The 23978-nt window shown below is 41.0% G+C and overlaps 2 protein-coding genes across 2 annotated transcripts in view; both read left to right on the top strand.

The window, feature by feature from the left end:
* LOC114483991 (zinc finger protein 211-like) overlaps window positions 1–12628 on the top strand; it is a 29107-nt gene extending 16479 nt beyond the window's left edge. The window contains exon 3 of the mRNA XM_028477466.2: window positions 10868–12628. Within this exon, the coding sequence (XP_028333267.2) occupies window positions 10868–11568 (701 nt within the window). The 3' untranslated portion in view covers window positions 11569–12628. The remainder of the gene's footprint in view (window positions 1–10867) is intronic.
* LOC102983436 (zinc finger protein OZF-like) lies at window positions 11762–15745 on the top strand. The gene is made up of 3 exons (XM_028478302.2): window positions 11762–11907; window positions 11967–12358; window positions 12577–15745. The coding sequence occupies exons 1-3, from the start codon at window positions 11762–11764 to the stop codon at window positions 13419–13421; spliced, it is 1383 nt and encodes a 460-aa protein (XP_028334103.1). The 3' UTR covers window positions 13422–15745.
* The last annotated feature ends 8233 nt before the right edge of the window (window positions 15746–23978 follow it).

Below are 23978 nucleotides of genomic sequence, written 5' to 3'. Positions count from 1 at the left end.
AGTGTTCCATGAGCACTTGAGAAGAATGTGTATTCTGTTGTTTTTGGATGGAATGTCCTATAAATATCAATTAAGTCCATCTTGTGTAATGTATCATTTAAAGCTTGTGTTTCCTTATTTATTTTCATTTTGGATGATCTGTCCATTGGTGAAAGTGGGGTGTTAAAGTCCCCTACTATGATTGTGTTACTGTCGATTTCCCCTTTTATGGCTGTTAGTATTTGCCTTATGTATTGAGGTGCTCCTATGTTGGGTGCATAAATATTTACAATTGTTATATCTTCTTCATGGATCGATCCCTTGATCATTATATAGTGTCCTTCTTTGTCTCTTGTTATAGTTTTTACTTTAAAGTCTATTTTGTCTGATATGAGAATTGCTACTCCAGCTTTCTTCTGATTTCCATTTGCATGGAATATCTTTTTCCATCCCCTCACTTTCAGTCTGTATGTGTCCCTAGGTCTGAAGTGGGTCTCTTGTAGACAGCATATATATGGGTCTTGTTTTTGTTTCCATTCAGCCAGTCTGTGTCTTTTGGTGGGAGCATTTAATCCATTTACATTTAAGGTAATTATCGATATGTATGGTTCTATTACCATTTACTGAATTGTTTCGGGTTGTTCTTGTAGGTCTTTTCCTTCTCTTGTGTTTCTTGCCTAGAGAAGTTCCTTTAGCATTTGTTGTAAAGCTGGTTTGGTGGTGCTGAACTCTCTCAGCTTTTGCTTGTCTGTAAAGGTTTTAATTTCTCCATCAAATCTGAATGAGATCCTTGCTGGGTAGAGTAATCTTGGTTGTAGGTTTTTTTCCTTCATCACTTTAAATATGTCCTGCCACTCCCTTCTGGCTTGGAGAGTTTCTGCTGAAAGATCCGATGTTAACCTTATGGGGATTCCTTTGTGTGTTATTTGTTGTTTTTCCCTTGCTGCTTTTAATATGTTTTCTTTGTATTTAATTTTTGACAGTTTGATTATTATGTGTCTTGGTGTGTTTATCCCTGGGTTTATCCTGTATGGGACTCTCTGTGCTTCCTGGACTTGATTAACTATTTCCTTTCCCATATTGGGGAAGTTTTCATCTATAATCTCTTCAAATATTTTCTCAGGTCCTTTCTCTTTCTCTTCTCCTTCTGGGAACCCTATAATGTGAATGTTGTTACGTTTAATGTTCTCCCAGATGTCTCTTAGGCTGTCTTCATTTCTTTTCATTCTTTTTTCTTTATTCTGCTCTGCAGTAGTTATTTCCACTATTTTATCTTCCAGGTCACTTATCCGTCCTTCTGCCTCAGTTATTCTGCTACTGAGCCCATCTAGAGTATTTTTCATTTCATTTATTGTGTTGCTCATCGTTGCTTGCTTCCTCTTTATTTCTTCTAGGTCCTTGTTAAATGTTTCTTGTATTTTGTCTATTCTATTTCCAAGATTTTGGATCATCTTTACTATCATTATGCTGAATTCTTTTTCAGGTAGACTGCCTATTTCCTCTTCATTTGTTAGGTCTGGTGGGTTTTTACCTTGCTCCTTCATCTGCTGTGTGTTTTTCTGTCTTTTCATTTTGCTTATCTTACTGTGTTTGGGGTCTCCTTTTTGCAGGCTGCAGGTTCGTAGTTCCCGTTGTTTTTGGTGTCTGTTCCCAGTGGCTAAGGTTGGTTCAGTGGGTTGAGTAGGTTTCCTGGTTGACGGGACCAGTGCCTGTGTTCTGGTGGATGAAGCTGGATCTTGTCTTTCTGGTGGGCAGGTCCACGTCTGGTGGTGTGTTTTGGGGTGTCTGTAGCCTTATTATGATTTTGGGCAACCTTTCTGCTAATGGATGGGGCTGTGGTCCTGTCTTGCTAGTTGGGCATAGGATGTCCAGCACTGTAGCTTGCTGGTCGTTGAGTGAAGCTGGGTCTTGGTGTTGAAATGGAGATCTCTGGGAGATTTTCGCTGTTTGATATTACATGGAGCTGGGAGGTCTGTTGTGGATCAGTGTCCTGAAGTTGGTTTTCCCACCTCAGAGACACAGCCCTGATGCCTGGCTGGAGCACCAAGAGCCTTTAATCCACACGGCTCTGAATAAAAGGGAGAAAAAATAGGAAAAGAAGAAAGGAAGGAAGGAAGGAAGAAAGGAAGAAAGAAAAAAGAAGATAAAGTAAGAGAAAGTTATTAAAATAAAAAATAATTATTAAGAAGAAAAATTTTTTAAAGTAAAAAAAAAAAAGGGCAGTCAGATCTCTAGGGCAAAAGGGGAAAGTTATTAAAATAAAAAATAATTATTAAGAAGAAAAATTTTTTAAAGTAAAAAAAAAAAAGGGACAGTCAGATCTCTAGGACAAATGGTGAAAGCAAAGCTATACAGACAAAATCTCACACAGAAGCACACACATACCCACTCACAAAAAGAGAAAAAGGGGGAAAAAATAATATATCTTGCTCTCAAAGTCCTCCTCCTCAACTTGGGATGATTCACTGTCTATTCAGGTATTCCACAGATGTAGGGCACTTCAAGTTGACTGTGGAGCTTAAATCCGCTGCTTCTTAGGCTGCTGGGAGAGACCCCCCCCTCCTCTTTGTTTGCATAGCTCCTGGGGTTCAGCTTTGGACTTGGCCCCACCTCTGAGCTTAGGTCGCCCAAGGGCATCTGCTCTTTGCTCAGACAGGATGGGGTTAAAGGAGCAGCTGATTCGGGGGCTCTGGCTCACTCAGGCCGGGGGGAGCAAGGGGTACGGTTGCGGGGCGAGCCTCTGGCGGCAGAGGCCGGCGTGACGTTGCACCAGCCTGAGGTGCGCCCTGTGTTCTCCCGGGGAAGTTGTCCCTGGATCCCGGGACCCTGGCAGTGGCGGCCTCCACAGGCTCCCAGGAAGGGAGGTGTTGAGAGTGTCCTGTGCTCGCACACAGGCTTCTTGGTGGCGGGAGCAGGAGGCTTAGCGTCTCATGCCCGTCTCTGGTGTCTGGGCTTATAGCCGTGGCTCGCGCCCGTTTCTGGAGTTCCTTTAAGCAGTGCGCTTAATCCCCTCTCCTCTCGCACCAGGAAACAAAGAGACAAGGAAAGGTCTCTTGCCTCTTTGGCAGCTCCAGACTTCTCCCGGACTCCCTCCTGGCTAGCCGTGGTGCACTAACCCCTTCAGGCTGTGTTCACGCAGCCAACCCCAGTCCTCTCCAGCTTCCGACCGAAGCCGGAGCCTCAGCTCCCAGCCCCAGCCCATCCCAGCAGGTGAGCAGACAAGCCTCTCGGGCTGGTGAGTGCTGGTCGGCACTGATCCTCTGTGGGAATCTCTCTGTTTTGCCCTCCTCACCCTGTTACTGCGCTCTCCTCCGTGGCTCTGAAGCTTCCCCCTCTGCCACCCGCAGTCTCCACCCGTGAAGGGGCTTCTAGTATGTGGAAACCTTTCGTCCTTCACAGCTCCCTCCCACTGGTGCAGGTCCCGTCCCTATTCTTTTGTCTCTTTTTTCTTTTGCCCTTCCCAGGTACGTGGGGAGTTTCTTGCCTTTTGGAAGGTCTGAGGTCTTCTGCCAGCGTTCAATGGGTGTTCTGTAGGAGCAGTTCCACATGTAAATGTATTTCTGAAGTATCTGTGGAGAGGAAGGTTATCTCCGCGTCTTACTTTTTCGCCATCTTCTCAAGTTTTACATTTTCATGTCTTCTGTTTAACTTTTCAATCTACTCTGAGTTAATTATTATTAGTGGTAGGGGTCCAGTTTCATTGTTTTGCATGTGAATATCCAGTTTTCCCAACACCTTTTATTGAAGAGACTGTCCTTTCCCCATCCTGTGTTCTTTGTACCCTTGTCAAAGATTAGTTTACCATATATGTTTGGGGGTTTTTCCTGGGTTCTTTTTCCTGTTCCATTCCTCTATATGTCTGTTTTTATGACAGTACCATACTGTTTTGATTACTACAGCTTTACACTGTATTTCAAAATCAGGACATTTGATATCTTCAACTCTGATCTTCTTGCTCAAGATTACTTTGGCTCTTTGAGGTCATTTGTGGCTCCATATGAACTTTAGGATTCATGTTCTATTTCTGTGAAAAATTCCATTGTGATTTTGATAAGAATTGCATTCAGTCTGTATATCGCATTGGGTAGTGTGGACATTGTAACATTATTATCATTATTATTATTATTTTTGTGGTATGGGCCTCTCACTGTTGTGGCCTCTCCCATTGCGGAGCACAGGCTCCGGACGCGCAGGCTCAGCGGCCATGGCTCACGGGCCCAGCCACTCTGCGGCACGTGGGATCTTCCCAGACCGGGGCACGAACCCGTGTCCCCTGCATTGGCAGGCGGACTCTCAACCACTGCACTACCAGGGAAGCCCTGTAACATTATTAGTTCTTCCTACACAGGGACATCGGATATCTTTTCATTTATTTGGGTCACTTGCTTTTATCAGTGTCTTATAATTTTCAGAGTCCAGATCTTTTACTTCCTTGGTTAAATTTATTCATATGTATTTTATTGGTTTTGATATTGTAAATGTGTTTGCTTTCCTCGTTTCTTATTCTGATATTTCATTCTTAGTTTATAGAAATGCAACTGATTTTTGCATATTGATTTTGTATCCTGCAACTTTACTGAATTTGTTTACTATTTGCAACAGTTTTAGGGGAGAGTCTTTAGGTTACTCTGTATATAAGATCATGCCTTCTGCAGACACAGTTTTACTTCTTTTATGATTTTATTATTGTTACTTTTTTCTCTTGACCAAGTGTTCTGGGTAGGCCTTCCAGAACAATACTGAATAGAAATGAGGACAGTGGGCATCTTTTTTTTTTTTTTTTTTTAAATAAATGTACTTATTTATTTTTTGGCTGCATTGGGTCTTCATTGCTGTGTGCGGGCTTTCTCTAGTTGTGGCAAGCGGGGGCTACTCTTTATTGTGGTCAGCGGGCTTTTCATTGCAGTGGCTTCTCTTGTCGTGGAGCATGGGCTCTAGGTGCATGGGCTTCTTCGTTGCAGTGTGTGGTTGCAGTTGTTAATCCACCTGCCAGTGCAGGGGATATGGGTTCGAGCCCAGGTCTGGTAAGATCCCACATGCTGTGGAGCAACTAAGCCCGTGCGCCACAACTACTGAGCCTATGCTCTAGAGCCCACGAGCCACAACTACTGAGCCCACATACCGCAACTACTGAAGCCCGTGCGCCTAGAGCCCGCGCGCTGCAACAAAGAGTAGCCTCCGCTCACCGGAACTAGAGAAAGCCCGCATGCAGCAATGAAGACCCAAGGAAGGGAGGAAGGAAGGACGGAAGGCAAACAATGGCTGTATTTCTCTGTGCTGTAAAATATATCCTTGTTGCTTAGCTTGTTGGGAGATTTTTGATTAATGATTCAGTTTCCTTGTTACTGACCTATTCAGATTTTTTTCTTCATGATTTAGTGTTGCTGGGTTGTTTGTTTCAAAGAATTTCTTCTACTTTATCCAGTTTGTTGGCATTTAATTGTTCATTATAGTTTTTTATGATCTTTGTGTAACTATAATATCAGTTGTAATAGCTCCTCCATTTCTGATTTCATTTATTTGAGTCTCCTCTTTTCCAATTTAATGTAGCTGAAGGTTTGTCAATTTTGGTTCTTTTCAAAAACCAGCTCTTAGCTTTGTTAACCTTCCTGTTTCTTCATTCTGTATTTTATTTCTGCTCTGACCCTTGTTATTTCCTTCCTTCTACATTTGAGCTTAGTTGTTTTTTTCCCTAGTTCCTTGTGTAAAGTGAGTTTGTGTATTTGACATTTTTCTTTTTCCTTAATATAGACATTTATTACTATCAGGTTTATTTTTAGAAATTCTTTTGCTACATCGCGTAAGTTTTAGTATGTTTTGATCCATTCTGTCTCAAGATAATTTTACTTTTCCTTCTGATTATTTTTCTTCAACACATTAATGGTTCAGGAATGTTTTTTTTTAATATTCATTTATTTATTTATTTGATTGCATGGGGTCTTAGTTGCAGCATGTGTGCTCCTTAGTTGAGGCTTGCCAGCTCCTTAGTTGTGGCACATGGGCTCCTTAGTTGTGGCATGTGAACTTTTAGTTGCGGCATGCATGTGGGATCTAGTTCCCTGACGAGGGATTGAACCTGGGCCCCCTGCATTGGGGGTGTGGAGTCTTTTCCACTGCGCCACCAGGGAAGTCCCAGGAATGTGTTGTTTAATGTTCATATATGTTTGAACTTTTCCGCATTCACAAATATGTTACTGATTTTTAGTTTCCAACCCTTATGGCTGGATAAGATTCTTGATATGATTTCATTCTTCTTAAATGTGTTAAGACTTGTTTTGTGACCTAACATGTGATCTCTCTTAAAGAGCGTTCTGTGCCCACTTGAAAAGAATGTATTCTGCTGTAGTTGAATTGCATGTTCTGTGTATGTTTGTTAGGTTGAGGTGGTCTGAAGTTCCATTCAGTATTTGGTCGATGTTTGAGCTAAAATGTCATTAAATATTTCCTTATTGATTTTCTATTTGGTTAATCTACCCATTCTCAAAAGATGGGTATTAGAGTCTGCTAATACCATTTCATTGCTTTCTTTTCTAGTTTCCACTTTCTTAGTGTTTGCCTTATACATTTAAGTGCTCTGGTGTTAGATGCATACTACTTATAATATGTTCTGTTCTGTTTTCTTGATGAGTCAACACCTTTATAATTATTTAATGATTTTCTTTGTCTCTTGTGGTAGGTTTTGAGTTGAAGTTTATTTTTCTTGCCTAAATGTAGGTTATTTATAAGTATAAGCTACTGTTTTTTGGTTTCCATTTGTATGGAGTTTTTAATTCTTTCTCTTTCATCCTATTTGTGTCCTTAAAGCTAAAGCGAGCCTCTTGAAGGCTTTATCCTCAGCCACTGTGTGTCTTCTGAATGGAGAGAATTTTGTAAGGACTTTCTAAGTGCCATATTGTTAATTTTTGTAGTTCCTTAGTTCCTTTTTTTCTTTCTCACTTTCTTCCTTTGTAATTTGATGGTTTTTGGTAGCAGTGTTCTTTGATTTCTTTCTCTTTATCTTTTGTGTATCTACTGTAGGTTTTTGCTTTTGTGTTTACCATCAGGTTTGCATGAAACGTAACAGTATTTTAAGCTGATAACAACTTAATGTCAGTTCTATACAAAAAGTCCCAGTTTGGAACCCTCCTATACTGTTGGTAGGAATGTAAGTTGGTGTAGCCACTGTGGAAAACAGTATGGAGGTTCCTCAGAAAACTAAAAGAATTACCATATGATCCAGCAATCCCTCTCCTAGGCATATATCCAGACAAAACTATAATTCAAAAAGATATATGCACCCAAATGTTCATAGCAGCACTATTCACAATAGCCAAGATGTGGAAACAACCTAAATGCCCATCAATAGATGAATGGTTTAAAAAGATGTGGTATATATTGGGTTGGCCAAAAAGTTCATTCGGGTTTTTCCATAACATAGAAAAACCCAAACGAACTTTTTGGCCAACCCACCATATCCGATGGGATACTACTCAGCCATAAAGAAGTAAGTTTGACATCTGCAGCAACATAGATGGACCTAGAGATTATCATACTAAGTGAAGTAAGTCAGAAAGAGAAAGACAAATACCATATGATGTCACTTACATGTGGAGTCTAATATATGATACAAATGAACCTATCTATGAAACAGCAACAGAATCACAGAGATAGAGAACAGACTGGTGGTTGCTAAGAGGGAGGGGGTTGGGGAAGGGATGAAGTGGGAGGTTGGGGTTAGCAGGTGTAAGCTGGTTTTTTTCTTAAAATTTATTTGTTTATTTTGGCTGTGTTGGGTCTTAATGGCAACACACGAGATCTTTGTTGTGGTGCGCGGGCTTCTCTCTAGTTGTGATTACAGGCTCCAGAGCGTGCGGGCTGTACAGTTGTGCATGCGGACTACAGAGTGCATAGGCTCTATAGTTTGCGGCACACAGGTTCTCTAGTTGAGCCACGTGGTCCTAGTTGCCCTGTGGGCAACTAAAGGATGTTAGTTGGCATGTGGGCCTGTGGGATCTTAGTTCCCCGATCAGTGATCAAACCCGCGTCCCCTGCATTGGAGGGCGGATTCTTAACTGCTGGACCACCAGGGAATTCCCAGGTGTAAGCTTTTATATATAGAATGAATAAACAGCAAAGTCTTACCATATAGTACAGAGAAGTATATTCAGTATCCTCTGATAAACCATAAAGGAAAAGAATATTTTTTAAAAAGAACGTATATATATGTATAACTGAATCACTTTGCTGTATAGCAATAATTCATACAACATTGTAAATCAAGTATACTTCAATAAAAATAAATAAAAGGGGAAAAAGTCCCCTTTTAGTATCTCACCCCTTTTGCATTTACCTTTTTTAAAATTTTTTTATTTTTGGCTGTGTTGGGTCTTTGTTGCTGCGTTTGAGCTTTTTTCTCCAGTTGCGGTGAGCGGGGGCTACTCTTTGTTGCAGTGCGTGGACTTCTCATTGCAGAGCATGGGCTCTAGGCATGTGGGCTTCAGTAGTTGTGGCACGCAGGCTCTAGAGCACAGGATCAGTAGTTGTGGTGCACGGGCTTAGTTGCTCTGTAGCATGTGGGTTCTTCCCAGACCAGGGCTGGAACCCATGTCCCCTGCATTGGCAGGTGGATTCTTATCCACTGCGCCACCAGGGAAGTCCCTGCATTTATGTTTTTGATGTGACAATTTGTATCTTTTTATACTTGTAGTCATTAAGAAATAATTGTGGCTGTAGTAATTTTTAATGTTTTTGTCTTTTGTCATTTATACTAGTATTAAATGATTACCACACCACCATGTTACAGTGTTAGCATATTCTGAATTTGAGTATATACTTAACCTTTACCACTGTGCTTCATATTTTTGTGTATTTTCCTGTTACTAATTAGCGTTCTCTTTTTAGCTTTAAAAGCTCCATTTAGCGTTTCTGGTAAGGCAGGTTGAATGGTGATGAACTGTCTCAGCTTTTGTTTGTGCAGGAGAGTTTTTATCACTCCTTCATTTCTGAAGGACAGCTTTGCCAGATAAAGTATTTCTTACTTGCCAGGTTTTTTTCTTCTGCATTTTGAATTTAATGTCCCACTCTCTCCTAGGTTGCATAGGTTCTGCTGAGAAATGTGCTTATAGCCTTACAGGGCTTCTCTTATTTATATGTTATGAGGTTTTTTTGCTGCTTTCAAAATTCTCTGTCTTTGACTTTTCAAGCTTTCATTTCACTGTATCTCAGTGAAGATCTTGTTGGATTGAATCTGGATGGGGACCTATGTGCATCATGTACCTGCATGTCCACACCTCTCTCTTGATTTGGTTGATTGTTTCCACCATTTTTTTATTTAAATAAGCTTTCTGCTCCTTTCTCTGTCACTTCTTGTGGCACTTCCACATGCGAATATTATTTCCCTTAATGGTATCCCATAATTTACATAAGCTTTCTTCAGTCTTTTTTCCCTCTGGCGGGATAATTTCAAATCACCTGATTCAAGGTCACAGACTTTTCTCCTGCTTGATCAAGTTTGCTGTTCTCTGTTGTATTTTTATTTCATTCATTGTGTTCTTCAGCTCCAAAATTTAATTCCTTTTTCTTTTTTTTTTTTCTATCTTGGAACTTCTTCATTGTTTTTTTTGTTTTTTTGTTTTTGTTTTTTTTTATGGCTGCACTGTGTGGCATGTGGGATCTTAGTTCCTTGACCAGGGATGGAATCTGTGCCCCCTGCAGTGGGAGTGTGAAGCCCTAACCACTGGACTGCCAGGGAACTCCCATTCTTGGAACCTGTTGATTTGTTTGTGTATTTTTTTCCTGCTTTCATTGAGTTTCTGTTTGTATTCTCCTGGAGCTGGCTGAGTTTCTTTAAAACATTTATTTTGAAATCTTTGTCCAGTTGTTTATAGATAGGCATTTCTTTGGGTTCACTTGCTGGAAACTTACGCTCCTTTGGTGATGTCTTGTTTCCTTGATATTCCATGTTTCTTAGAGACTTTTGTTCATGTTTCTGCATTTGATGGATCAGTCACATCATCCGGATTTTCAGACTGGTTTTGGTAGGGAAAGACCTTAACTTGGGTTGGTTACAAGATCACTGGCTAGGTGGGTGTGGCAGTTTGGGCTGTCAGAAGGGACCAGCCATGTAATGGCTCTGCAGTTGTCAGCTGAGGTCAGGGACACCAAAAATTATAGGGATTCTCAGTAGCCAAGTCTGCAAGGTGAACTCAAAAGTACCTTGCCCTGGTGAACCTGGAGGGTGTGACATCAGTACTGTGTTCAGATCATACCAGGAATGTTTCTCATTTATCCAGTATTTTTTTTGGTTGTTGCCCACACCACAGCCCATGAGTACTTCCCTTCCCCACTGTTAATCCTGTGCTGACTAGTCAGTTTTACTCCACTGTGATATCTACTCTGACTTCCAGCCCAGGGACAAGCCCCATGTCTCTGGACTTCAAATCTCAGCCATTACTCTCATACCTCCTCCTTTCTTGCTCTGCAGCTTTGGTCACCATGTGCTATGAGGTGTCCACACATCCTTAAATTGGCCTTGAACAGCAGCTATTGTACTGCAGTTGGTTTCTGCTGGGTTTGGACATATGCTTCTACACAGTGTCATGTCACCAGCAGAATAGGTCTTGCAGGAATCCTCTGGCATATGAACAAGTTCTAGAATATGCCTCTCTACTTGGTGCTGCACCCTATCCTAATGTCCTTCCCCTGGTGTAGTGTACCATTCTTTTGCCTTAGAGGCACATTCATGCCTAGTAGCCACTTCCCCAGTGGAATTTCAAATCTCCTTTCTGGAAAAGCATCCTGTAGACTTATTCCTAGATGTGACACATTACCTTTATGGTGATGTTGCCCTCTCCCTATAAAGCCAACATGTTTATTTGCATGTATTTCACCAGCATTTATTTGCATTCAGGTTGCTGCTGTGGAGCAGAGGATGCAGAAGCACCCTTTCAACGAAGCATTTCTATAAGCATGTCACAGGCCAGGACTCCCAGGGCAAGCTCATTTTCCCAGAAGAGCCACCCCTGTAAGAAGTGTAGTCTGGTCTTGAGAGGTATTTTTCACTTGGCTGAGCATGAAGAAACACAACACAGCCAGAAAGTGTTCGGGTGTAGAATATGTATGAAACGATTTCATTTTAGTGCAAACCTCCAAAAACACCAGAAGCAGCATATGGAAGAGAAATCCTTCAGAAATGCTGTAGTCAGGGCCTTGTTTGTGAAGAGCTTCAAATACCATGTGTCAAGGAAGCCCTTTACCTGTGAGGAAGTTGGGAAAGACTTTCTGGCCACCTTGGGACATCTCCAGCCACAGACCACTCACACCAGGGAGAAGCCAAACAAGATTGCCCAGCGTGAGGCAACTTTACAAAGCAGAGAAAGTCATTACAGCCGGGGAGAATGCAAGAAAGCCTTCAGCCCGAAACATGCACTTGTTCAGGACCAGGGTGTCCACCCTGGAAGACATTGTTTTGTGTGCAGTGAATGTGGGAAGACATTCAGGTACAAATCCTCATTTGTTGTGCACCAGAGAGTGCATACTGGAGAAAGGCTTCATGTGTGTCGTGAATGTGGAAAATCTTTCAGGCGAACCTCAACCCTCAATCTGCATTGAAGAATTCATACTGGGGCAAGGCAGTACAAGTGCAGCAAATGTGGGAAATCCTTTAACCAAAACTTTGTCCTTAGTTATCCCTGGAGAAGTCACATTGGAGAAAATTGTTACCTGTGCAGTGAATGTGCACAGTCTTTGAGCCGCAGATCCATCATAGTTCGAGAACGGACAGTTCACACTGGAGAAAGGCGTTATGAGTGTACTCAATGTGGAATATCTTTTAGACGAAAATTTTACCTCATTGTACACTGGAGAGTTCACACAGGAGAAAGGCCTTATGATTGCAGTGAGTGTGGGAACTCTTTTACCAATAGCTTGGTGCTCGTCCTACACCAGTGAGTACATAAAGGGGAAAGGCCTTTTGCTTGCAGTGAATGTGGGAAATCTTTTACCAATAGCTCGATACTCATTCTCCACCGGAGAGTTCACACAGGAAAAAGACCTTATGAGTACAGTGAGTGTTGGAAATCCTTTAGTCATCAGTCTTACCTCACTCAACACTGGAAAGTTCATAGTGGAAAAAGGCCTTACGAATGCAGTGAATGTGGGAAATCTTTTATGTCTCACCGTGGCCTCCATTATCATCAGAGAGTTCACACTGGATCAAGGCTTTATGAATGTAGTGAATGTGGGAAATCTTTTACGTCTCGCCCCGGCTTCCATTATCATCACAGAGTTCACAGTGGATCCAGGCCTTATGAATGTAGTGAATGCGGGAAGTCTTTTACCTCTCATTCTGGCCTTCGTTATCATCAGAGATTTCACACAGGAGAAAGGCCTTATGAGTGCAGTGAGTGCAGAAAATGTTTTACCTCCAGCTCTGCCCTGTGTTATCATCAGAAGACTCATGCTGGAGATAGGCCTTATGAGTGCACTATATGTGGGAAATGTTTTTCCTCTGGTTCCACCCTCTGTTATCATCAGAGAGTTTACACAGGAGAAAGGCCTTATGTGTGTAGTGAATGTGGGAAATCTTTTTCCTCTAATTCCAACCTCAGTAATCAAAAGAGAATTCACACAGGAGAAAGGCTTATGTGTGCAGTGAATGTGGGAAATCCTTTATCCAAAGATGTCACTTTCTTATACATCAAAGAGTTCACACAGGAGAAAGACCTTATGTGTGCAGTGAATGTGGGAAATCTTTTTTCTCTAGTTGCAACCTCATTAAACATGAGAGAATTCACACAGGAGAAAGGCCTTACGTGTGCAGTGTATGTGGGAAATCCTTCATCCAAAAATGTTACCTTCTTATACACCAGAGAGTTCACACAGGAGAAAGGCCTTATGAGTGTAATGAGTGTGGGAAATCTTTTACCACTAGGAGGAACCTTCGTTATCATCAGGGAGTTCACACTGGAGAAAGCCCTTATGAGTGCAGTGAATGTGGGAAATCCTTTAGGAGAGAGTCTTCTCTCATTGAACACTGTAGAGTTCACACTGGAGAAAAGCCTTATAAATGCAGTGAATGTGGGAAAGCTTTTTCATCTAGGTATGGTTTCCGTTATCATCAGAGAGTTCACACAGGATTGAGGCCATATGAGTGTAGTGAATGTGGGAAATCTTTTATCTGTAGTTCCATTCTCCATGAACATCAGAGAATTCACACTAACCAAAGTCCTTATGAATGCACTGAATGTGGGAAGTCCTTTAGAGCAAATTCTTATCTCATTGAACACTGTAGAATTCATACTGGAGAAGAGCCTTATAAATGCAGTGAATGTGAGAAATCTTTTTCGTCTAGGTCCGGCCTCTGTTATCATCAGAGAGTTCACACAGGATCGAGGCCATATGAGGGTAGTGAATGTGAGAAATCTTTTCCCCAGAGCTCTGCACTCCTTCAACATCCATCTTGACAGAGGTGAAAGGTCTTAATGTGTGTTGTGAATGTGGGAAATTTTTTACTTCTCGTTCCACCTTTTATTCTTATTAGAGGTCACAGGAAGAGCCTTATTCGTGCCAGGAATTTGGGAAATTGTTTCCTAAAGAATTCACCTCATGGGACTTCCCTGTTGGTCCTTTTGTTCAGAATCCACCTTCCAGTGCAGGGGATGTGGGTTCGATCCCTGGTCGGGGAACTAAGATCCCCCATGCCGTGGGGCAACTAAGCCTGTGAGCCACAACTACTGATCCCACACACTCTAGAGCCTGTGCGCCGCAACAAAGATCCCGTGTGCCGCAACTAAGACCCGACACTGCCAAATAAATATTAAAAAAACAAAAGAATTCACCCCAGTATGCATGGTAGAGTTTACAGTGGAGAAAGGCCTTGAATGTGCAAGGAAATACAATTTTCTTGTTCAGGTTAACGACGTTGGAATAAACTGAGGAGTGGCCCATCTGAATTCAATCTCATGCATTCAGTTGTCCACAGGGGGAGATACCCCTGAAATTTCAGTTATGTGGGAAGCACATGTGGCTGTATTGCACTTTGTAACCTCTCCAGGTCTCTTCCCAGATTTATGTCACTGCCCGTTTCTTTGGCCTTTTACCTCTATCGCTTGGCAGGTCCACACAGTGTGCATCAGTCACCAGCCCAGTGCGCTCAGGGAAACTGACCTCTGTTCTGCCAAGAGTTGGAGCAAACCAGGAATAGTAGCCCAGTCCCTTCGGGGTTGGTGTTCCCCTCTCTCTGACTACGTGTACAAAAGCCTGAAGAAATGTTAGCTCAGAGAACGTCATATGAATTCAGCTGACAATGTGCAGAGAAGGACAACCTTTTCCAGGGACGTGTTCTCACATGCTCAGTTTTTCCATCTAGCAAGTCACCAACCCAAACTGTGTGCCACAAATTGTTTTGGTTTGTATAATATGGATGCCTTACTGTTTAAATCCTATTTTGTTTTCGGAGTTCTTTGTACTGCTAGAGGTGTTTTATAAGGAGATTTGGGCTCCACAGGCATGGACCTCAGGGAGGATAGTTCAATGGCAAAAAGTGGCTTGCCATTTTTGGCCAAATTTGCATTGGTGCCAGTGAAGTTGTAGGAGAGAGGGCAGGGCTTTTTGGTCCTCATTTGAAGCCTGGATGCTATGAGTTTTAGGATCCTCAGACATCACCCTGAAGAGGCGTAAGATGTGACAATCTCAAGTTCTTGGAGCAGCATAAATTTTTTCCCCTGTTCACAGGGGTTATCACAAGAGATGTCAGCACTGTTGAGAGGAATCTCCTCCCTTGGTTTTGCAAAGAGCATGTGCCCTGATGTTCACAATTCCATGGGTGACAGTCACTGGTTGTAAGACTGTAGGGGTCAGCGGAAACTGAAACTGCTACAGAAACTGGGTTAGTAGGGAGCAGAGGAGACAGCAGCCAACTCATTGGAATGTGCCTCTTCTAAAAGTGCATCCACAGATGTCTTTGTGACGATGACCGATGTGTAGGATCAGTGTGTACACAAATCTCAGGACCTCCAGGCATGTTTATCTTGTGTAGCTGAGGTCATTGTCAGAGAAGATAATTGGAAAGTTTTGTGGGTTTTTGTAATCTCCTTGTAGTGTTTGCCTCAAGGCCATTGCTGCACAGGCAGAAAAAAGAAAGGTAGAGAAAAGTACTCCAGGGATGTGGCTCTTGTGAGCCAGCCAACATTCCTGTTGACTGAAGTGGAAATGTCCTTTATTACTCACCAGTGTTTGCTGCTACTGAGGCAGGATTGACCCCCAGAGGGCATGACAGAAAGATGGTGGAGTCAGTATAGGGCTGTTAAATCTATTTTCCAAAAAAGTGGGGCATACAGATTTTGTTTATCTTCAAGTGTTTTTTTAAAACTGTATTTAGGTGTAATTTACATGTAGTAAAGTACACATATTTAAAGTGAAGTATTTGATAAGTTTTGACATACACATGATACTTGTGAAAACATCACAGTCATGATAATGACCATGTCTATCACTGTGTATTTGCTTGATGTCCTTTTATAATCTCTGTGTCCCTGCCCTTCACAGCCCTCCAAGCAACCATTGATTTATTTCTCCTTGTGATAGATATTCTTGCGATTTCTATAATTTACATGATGGAATCCTAAAATGTTTACTTTTGTTTTCTCCTCGTTTTGTGTTTTATAATTATTTTGAGATTCATCAGTGATGATAAATGAGGAGCTCTTTTTTATTTTTTTGAGTAATATTCTTACCATTAGATATAACAGTATTTATCCATTCACCTGTTTATGGCTATTTGGGTTAATTCCATGTTTTGACTGTTGATAATAAACTTGTCCAAGCATTTGTGTACAGTTCTTAATCTGGATATTTGTTTCTTTTATCTTTTGGCCAAAAAATTAGATTGCAGTGTTTGAATCACAAAGTTAGGTGAACGTTTAGCTTTTGAAGAAACTAACAAATTGCTACTTAAACATGGTATTTTTTCTTTTTTAAAAAAAATTTTATAGGAGTCTAGTTGATTTACAGTGTTGTGTATTTTTTTGTATTCGTACCAGCAGTTGTATGAAGGTTCCATTTCCTCCACATCTTAGTGAATAATTAGTTGGTCAGTCGTTTTTTATTTTAACTCTTTTTATGAGTTTGCTATGCTCTCTCACTGTTTGAATTGAATTTCCCTAAGGATTCATGGTTAGCATCTTTTCAGATTTATATTTGCTATCTTTGGTTAAATGTCTCGTTTTGTCTTCTGCTGGTTTTTTTTCTTTTCTTTTTTGGCTACACTGCACAGCTTTTAGGATCTTAGTTCATCAAACGGATTGAATCTGGGCCCTTGCAGTGAAAGTCCTAACCACTGGACTGCCAGGGAATTCCCTCTTCTGCTTATTCTTTGATTCATTGACGATTTTCCTTTTCTTTAACAAGTAGGACAGTGAAACAACAAAGATACCCATTTTACTGCTTTATGAAATAATTGCTTTCAGTACTCGAAGAACATTATCTTGAGTTTTTTCAATGTTTTTGTTACAGCGTAATGGACACATGTACTATACAGTTCAAGATTAATCTGCCAGGAGAATTTACTTAGTTCTAAGTAAACTTGATGAATGGCATCCCCCCACCAGCCTCTTTTTTTCAGCATTTACTAAGAAGAGTTTATAATTACATGTATGTTTCTCAAAGAGCTGAGAGCTAATCCATTGAAATGTAATCATCAGGATTAATTAGGCCTCTGTCTCTCAGTCTCTTTGGTGTCTCTCAGTCTCTTTGGATAGGATAGAATCCTAGTTTTCATAATTACTGCCTATCAAATACAGCTGCACTAATCTTGTTTACATTTCCCAACACTTTGTAATGTTTCAGTTATGTGAATACTGAACTCCCATCTTCCCTGTTTTCTCATTCTCCCTTTATTTAAAAATTTATATATATATATATTTTTTATCTCAGGGTTTTTTGGGTTTTTTTGTTTTGTTTTTTTTCTGTTTTTGGCTCTGCCACACTGCATGCTGGATCTTAGTTCCCCAACCAGGGATTGAACCTGTGCCCCCTGGAGTGGAAGTGCAGATTCCTGACTACTGGACCACCAGGGAAGTCCCTCTCATTCTCCATTTAAAACACCTGATCACCTCTGCAGAAATTACCATGGAGTTCAACTCTTTCCTGCTGTCAGTACTTATTGAATAAAACGTTTTTTTCCATTGTTGTTTTTATCATTTCAACTAACATCTGGTTGTGTTTATCTTTGACACCATCAGTGTCAGAAGGGAACAAAGAAACATGCTATTTTAGTATAGTACAGTGGCTGCGTTGTTCAAAGGTGAAGCATGTATGTGAATGGTCTTCTGAATCTTGAACTGTTGGGAGTAGCATAAATGCAGAATTTTATCTCATTGTATTACCAAACTCAGGTTTGGCTGCTCAAGGCTGAAAAGCCAATAATGGGGAAGGAAGTGTCAGAAGGGAAAGATGTTTTAATCAGAAAAGCTGGCAATCGGAGAGAAGGTGGACTCATGTCCCGAGACCAACTCTGAACATTCTGGTCAGCCATGACAGTTTTGGGGTTTTTTTTAGCCACACATTGGAGCATGTGGGATTTTAGTTCATGAGCAGGGGTCGAACCTGTGCCTGCTGCAGTGAAAGCGTGAAGTCTTGATCACTGGACTGCCAGGGAATTCCCAGCCGTGACAGTTTTTAAAAGGAAAAAGGGGGAAGAATCTCAGTGAATCGTTAAGGCAGGAGGTTAGTTTCTGCAACTTTTCCATTGCGTTCAGTCTGGCTAACTTCGGATGTTACCTTGCCTGTGGGGTCTGCCTGCAGGATTGCTTAGGGAGCTGTCGAGGGTAGAGAGCTAGTCATTCTTTACTTAATTCTTCTTTTAATCTAGGAAAACAATGAACAGGTCAGGGAAGGTGTGCTGTGCATTCAGGAGAGCATAAGTCAGGAGTTAGTTTAAATTGTTTAGTGATCTCATTCCTTTAATTAGGTTCTTTCAAGGTGAGGGGGGACAGAAATGGGCAAACAGGAACGGGGCTAAGGAGAGCTTTCAATTGACGTGATTATTATTTCCTTGGTGATTGCAGGGACTTTTCTACAGTTGGGAATTTGTATTGTCTGTGTTAGCAGTCTCCGTAAAAACAGAAGCAGTAGGATATATAGATACAGTTCCATATCTGCGAGTTCTGCATCCCAGGATTCAGCCAACCCCAGATGCAGAACCCCGACATCCAGAGGGCCAACTGTGCTGGACCATCTTATGTAAGGTAATTGAGCATCTGAGTATTCTGATATCCAAGTGGTGGAGTCTGGAACCAGGTCCCTGTGGATACATCCCCTGAGAGATGACTATGTTAAGAGGACATTTATCGTAGGAATTGGTTATGGAGGCTGAGAAGTCCCACAACCTGCTGTCTGCAAACTGGAGAACCAGGAAAGCTGCTGGTATCATTCAGTGCAAGTCCGAAGGCCTGAGAACCAAGGGCCTGCTGGAGTAAATCCCAGTGTGCAAAGGACCAAGATCCATGAGCTCTCGTGTCTGAAGGCAGGGGAAGATGGGCTTGTTCTGCACAGACACTAACAGCGAGTCCACCACATTCATCACAACAGCCTTACCATAGACTTTCCCGTGAGACCAGAGTGCTGCTCTCATCCAGGTGAGACAAGCACCATAAGCACTAGCTCATTCTGGTGACTATGTGTGTCTCCTTTTCCTTGCTGTCTTCTATTTTGTTCTTTTGGATAACTTTGATGATAAACCCACACCATGGTCTGATGAACACCTGTGCACTGGTGTCTTCAGGCTTCTGGTAATTCATCTGCTTCCTGCTCTTTGACAGTGACACACAAGTTTCTCAGTTCTGCTTTGTCTGTTGGGCAAGGAGAGCAGAGGTTCCAAGTGTAGTCTCTGGGTTATAAGTTCATTCTAGAATATCTCAATATTTACATAATCAACTTTATATATTTGTAGGCTCACATTTTATGCTGTTTACCCAACTGGGACATTTTGATTCTAAATTGAATAACGATGATGATAACTGCTTCATACTGCATATAGTGTATAGAAACATGAATGGTACTAATAACATAATTATAAATTGTATAGTGTTATTCACTAGAGGTTCAAAGAATTTTATAATATATATAGGAATGTTCAGGGCAGAAAACCACTGCTGATTTGAAATTTATGTTGACACCTAGAAGATGCAATTAACAAAGGATTGTAGGAAAAAATATGTTTCAATGGAGAGAAAAAGACTTGGGAATACTCTGAGTTGGAAAGGTACATGTGGAGTTCAAAGAACACAAGGAAGATCTTCTGTTTAGGATATTGTGTGATGCGGACAGTGGGTAGCAAAGAAGCAGAGAAAGTAGGTATCTGAGGTTATCTCGAGGATCAGAATGAACACAGTTTTTTGTCGGGGAGACAATGGCTTTGTGAGGGATTAATCAAGTAGGACAAATAATCATAATTGTTTAAGATAAAAGGTGCTAAGTATTGAAATGAATTTATTGTATTAAACTATATTTTAACACCTTTTAATGTTTGTTTCATTTAGAAGCTTTATATTTTTTAAAAAGTTAGTAGTGGTTACGCATTTATGGAATTTAGGGTATTCAGTGGGCAGCTTCTGGGTTATGTTTTTACAAAAGTCACTTCTAGAAATTACTGTGAGCCATTAGCACCTGCAGAATACTTTCAAATAGTTGAATTCTCTTTGCCTGTTTATCCCACAGCTTTAGTAACTCCATTTCCTTTTATTACCACTAACAGTTATATTAACTTAATGTTATACATATGTTGAAGTCCTAACACCTAAGTGACTATTTGGAGACAGGGCCTTTAGAGAGGTAATTAAGGTTAAATGAGGTCATAAGGGTGGGGCCCTAATTCATTAGGACTGGTTTCCTCATAGGAGGAGTAGACACTAGGTGTATGCCCACAGGGACAAAAAAGGCCATTTGAGGACCCAGTGAGAAGATGGCCTTCCCAAGCCAAGGAGAGAGGCCTCAGGAGATACCAACCAAACCTGTTGACACTTTCCTCTCAGACTCCCAGCCTCCAGAAGTGTGAGAAAATAAATTTCTATTGTTTAAGCCAATCCTTGTATGGTACTTTGTTATGGCAGTTCTAACAGATTAACACAAACATCATTAATGTGTTCTCTTTCCCAAATAAATAGGCACAACATGCAAAGAGCAGAGACAATTGGTATAATTCTAAAAATGGTACAAAACTATAAATTAGCTTTGCGGGGGAAGGGAATTTAATATGGAGTTTCCTATTTTGCTTCCACTTGTGCTGCAAACCAAAACTTAGCTCCAATTTGCAAAGTCCCCAAAGAAACCCAGTAGTGAGAGTCAGACTTTAAAACTCACAATCACTCTTATTTCCTACAGTGTGTTGTGGGTTACAGCTGTCATGGAGTAACAGGGTCTGACTTCCTCTCTTGTTGTCATCAACTGTAAAACTACAAAATACCAGAGAATCCAACACATTCACAGCAACAGCGTTTCCCCTAGACTTTCCCATGAGACCAAAGCACCATTCTCTGGGAAAAAAGCCATGTTCACCATTCTCATCCTGGTGAATATGCTGTCTCCTTTTACCCTGTTCTCTTCTATTTTATCTTTTTGGATAAGCCTGATTATGAATCCACACCATGGTCTAATGAACACCTCTGCAAAGGTATTTTCAGGCTTACCAAGATTCATCCTTTCGTTCTCTTTGGTAGTGACAATCAGCTTTCTGTTTTGCTTTGCCTTCTGGGCAAGGAGAACAAATATTCTAAGTGTAGCTCATGGGCTATAATTTCTCTCTAGAACACCCTACCATTTATTTAATCAACTTTATATATTTGTAGGCTCACATTTTATATCATTTCAACTTTCAGAATATTTTGATTCGAAATCGAATAACAGTGATAATAACTCTGCTTCATATTCCATGTAGAGTATAAAAACAGCATAGATACTCATAATTATTCAAAACCAATTTTCTAAAATTATATACTTTTATTCACTACAGGTCCAGGGAATTTTATGGTAATATAGAGAATATTCAAGATTTAAGAGTGTAGGTTATAGCAGCACTTTAATTTAAACGTTAAACTTTATGTTGACACTTAAAAGATTTATTTGAATTTACAAAGCATAGTGGGGAAAATAGATGTTTCATTTGGAGAGAATAAAACCTGGGAATACTTTGAGTTGTAAAGTCTCATATGGAATTTATGACTGAAGGAAGATCGATGTGTTTTTGGTATAGTGTGTGATGGGAAGAGTGATGAGAAAAGAAGCAGAGGAAGCAGGTGAAGTCTTCTTTTGCCAGGTATCAGAGGATATCTCAGTGATCAGAATGATCTGAACTTTTTGTAGGGAAGATGATGAGTTTGTGAAGGGTTAGTCAGGTGGGATAATTATCAGTGTTATATATGATAACAAGTGTAAGTATTCAAATGAATTTATTAAACTATATTTTTGCATCATTTAATATTTGTTTTAATTGAAAGTTTGTGTTCATTTGAAATAGTTCTTAGAAGTGATGCATTTATGAGCGTCCCTCGTGGTGCAGTGGTTAAGAATCCACCTGCCAATGCAGGGGACACAGGTTCGAGCCCTGGTCTGGAAAGATCCCACATGCTTCAGAGCAACTAAGCCCGTTTGCCACAACTACGTAGCCTGCGCTCTAGAGCTTGCAAGCCACAACTACTGAAGCCCACGTGCCACAACTACTGAAGCCTGTGCTCCTAGAGCCCATGCTGCACAACAAGAGAAGCTAGCGCAATGAGAAGACTGAGCACCGCAACGAAGAGTAGCTGCTGCTTGCCACAACCAGAGAAAAGCCTGCGCGCAGCAACGAAGACCCAATGTAGCCAAAAATAAATAAAATAAGTAAATTTAAAAAAAGAAGTGATGCATTTATGGTATTTAATAGGCATATTTTGGAAATTATGCTTTTATAAAGGCAATTTCAGAAATTATTGTTATTTATTGGCAATTGGAGGTTACTTTTAAAAGTTGAATACTCTTTTCCTCTTTATTACCCAGCTTTAGTAAGCTACTTGCCTTTTATTACTACTAACATATATTAACAGAATACTTGTCATAGGTTGAAGCCCTAACCTACAATGGGATTGTAGTTGGACATAGGTCATTTATAGAGGTAATTAAGGATAAGTGAGGTCATAAGAGTTTGGCTGTATTCCATTAAGACTGGTTTCCTTCTGTTGACAAAAACTCAATTAACAATCAAGAAGGGGCTTCCCTGGTGGCGCAGTGGTTGGGAGTCCTCCTGCCGATGCAGGGGACACGGGTTCGTGCCCCGGTCCGGGAAGGTCCTACATGCCGCGGAGCGGCTGTGCCCGTGAGCCATGGCCGCTGAGCCTGCGCGTCCGGAGCCTGTGCTCCGCAACGGGAGAGGCCACAACAGTGAGAGGCCCGCGTACCGCAAAAAAAGGCTGCTGCTTGCCACAACCAGAGAAAAGCCTGCGCGCAGCAACGAAGACCCAATGTAGCCAAAAATAAATAAAATAAGTAAATTTAAAAAAAGAAGTGATGCATTTATGGTATTTAATAGGCATATTTTGGAAATTATGCTTTTATAAAGGCAATTTCAGAAATTATTGTTATTTATTGGCAATTGGAGGTTACTTTTAAAAGTTGAATACTCTTTTCCTCTTTATTACCCAGCTTTAGTAAGCTACTTGCCTTTTATTACTACTAACATATATTAACAGAATACTTGTCATAGGTTGAAGCCCTAACCTACAATGGGATTGTAGTTGGACATAGGTCATTTATAGAGGTAATTAAGGATAAGTGAGGTCATAAGAGTTTGGCTGTATTCCATTAAGACTGGTTTCCTTCTGTTGACAAAAACTCAATTAACAATCAAGTTAAGAAGAAAAAAGTGAATTTTATTCAAGCCAAACTGAGGATTATCACCCAGGAGACAGACTCTCAGAATCTCTGAGATATGTTCTGCCTTTTAGAAGTTGAAGGCACAATTATTTACATTTTTCAGACAAAGGATTGTACAACAAAATGACATACTGACATTTTACATAAAGTTCATAGGCCAAGTAAGCATGTACAAAGCGAGCAGCGAGTCACCATGACCCCCAACAGAGTTGGGAAAGAATGCTAATCTTTTAAGAAGTTCCATTGCTAGCATCAGAAGAAAGGAAAAAAAAATTGATCTTTATATTCAAGAAAGCATTCCCATCTTTGAGGAAGACTAGTTAGTGTGTAATGCAGATGCACACTGCGCATTAAGGAGGTAGGGAAGCCAAAGCAGAAAATTTTATGTTTAAATTTTCTTGTTCTTCCTTAAAATGTAAATTTTATTTCATCACTTATAAGAAGAGGGGTAGACACCAGGAGTATGCTCACAGGGAGGAAAGACCATGTGAGGACACAGCATGAAGTGGACTACCCAAAAGCCAAAGCAAGGCCTCAGGAAAAATTAAACCTGTTGACACCTTCGTCTTAGACTTCCAGCATCCAGAGCTGCGAGAAAATAAATTTCTGTTATTTAAGCCACCCAGTCCATACTGTTACTGAACCAGTTTCATGTGACCTATGCACAGCAAGCCAAACGCTGAGACACTGTAGTTTGCAGCAGAGAAACTGTTTATTCACAAGGCAGCCAAGCAAGGAGAAGGAAGGACAAATCTCAAATTCATCTCCCCAAAGGCAAGGGGCTAGGAATATTTAGGGGATAAAGCTTGGCAGGGGTGAGGGTGGGGATTGAAGATACGGAAAAAGTGCAGTAATTGTCATTCTGCACAGGTAAAAGTAAGCTACAGACTTCTTCATGAGATACATGTTCAGAAAGTGGCAGGCTTAGCATTTTCTGAGGGTGGGCTTTTGGCCCTCTGCCATCAAAAATCATCCAGCTCGGGGCTTCCCTGGTGGCGCAGTGGTTGAGGGCCCGCCTGCCGATGCAGGGGACACGGGTTCGTGCCCCGGTCCGGGAAGATCCCACATGCCGTGGAGCCTGCGCGTCTGGAGCCTGTGCTCCGCAACGGGAGAGGCCA

Source organism: Physeter macrocephalus, chromosome 17 (assembly GCF_002837175.3).
Source record: "Physeter macrocephalus isolate SW-GA chromosome 17, ASM283717v5, whole genome shotgun sequence".
NCBI classification, from domain to species: domain Eukaryota; kingdom Metazoa; phylum Chordata; class Mammalia; order Artiodactyla; family Physeteridae; genus Physeter; species Physeter macrocephalus.
Note: the sequence above shows the minus strand (reverse complement) of the source record. Positions and strands in the feature narration are given on the sequence as shown.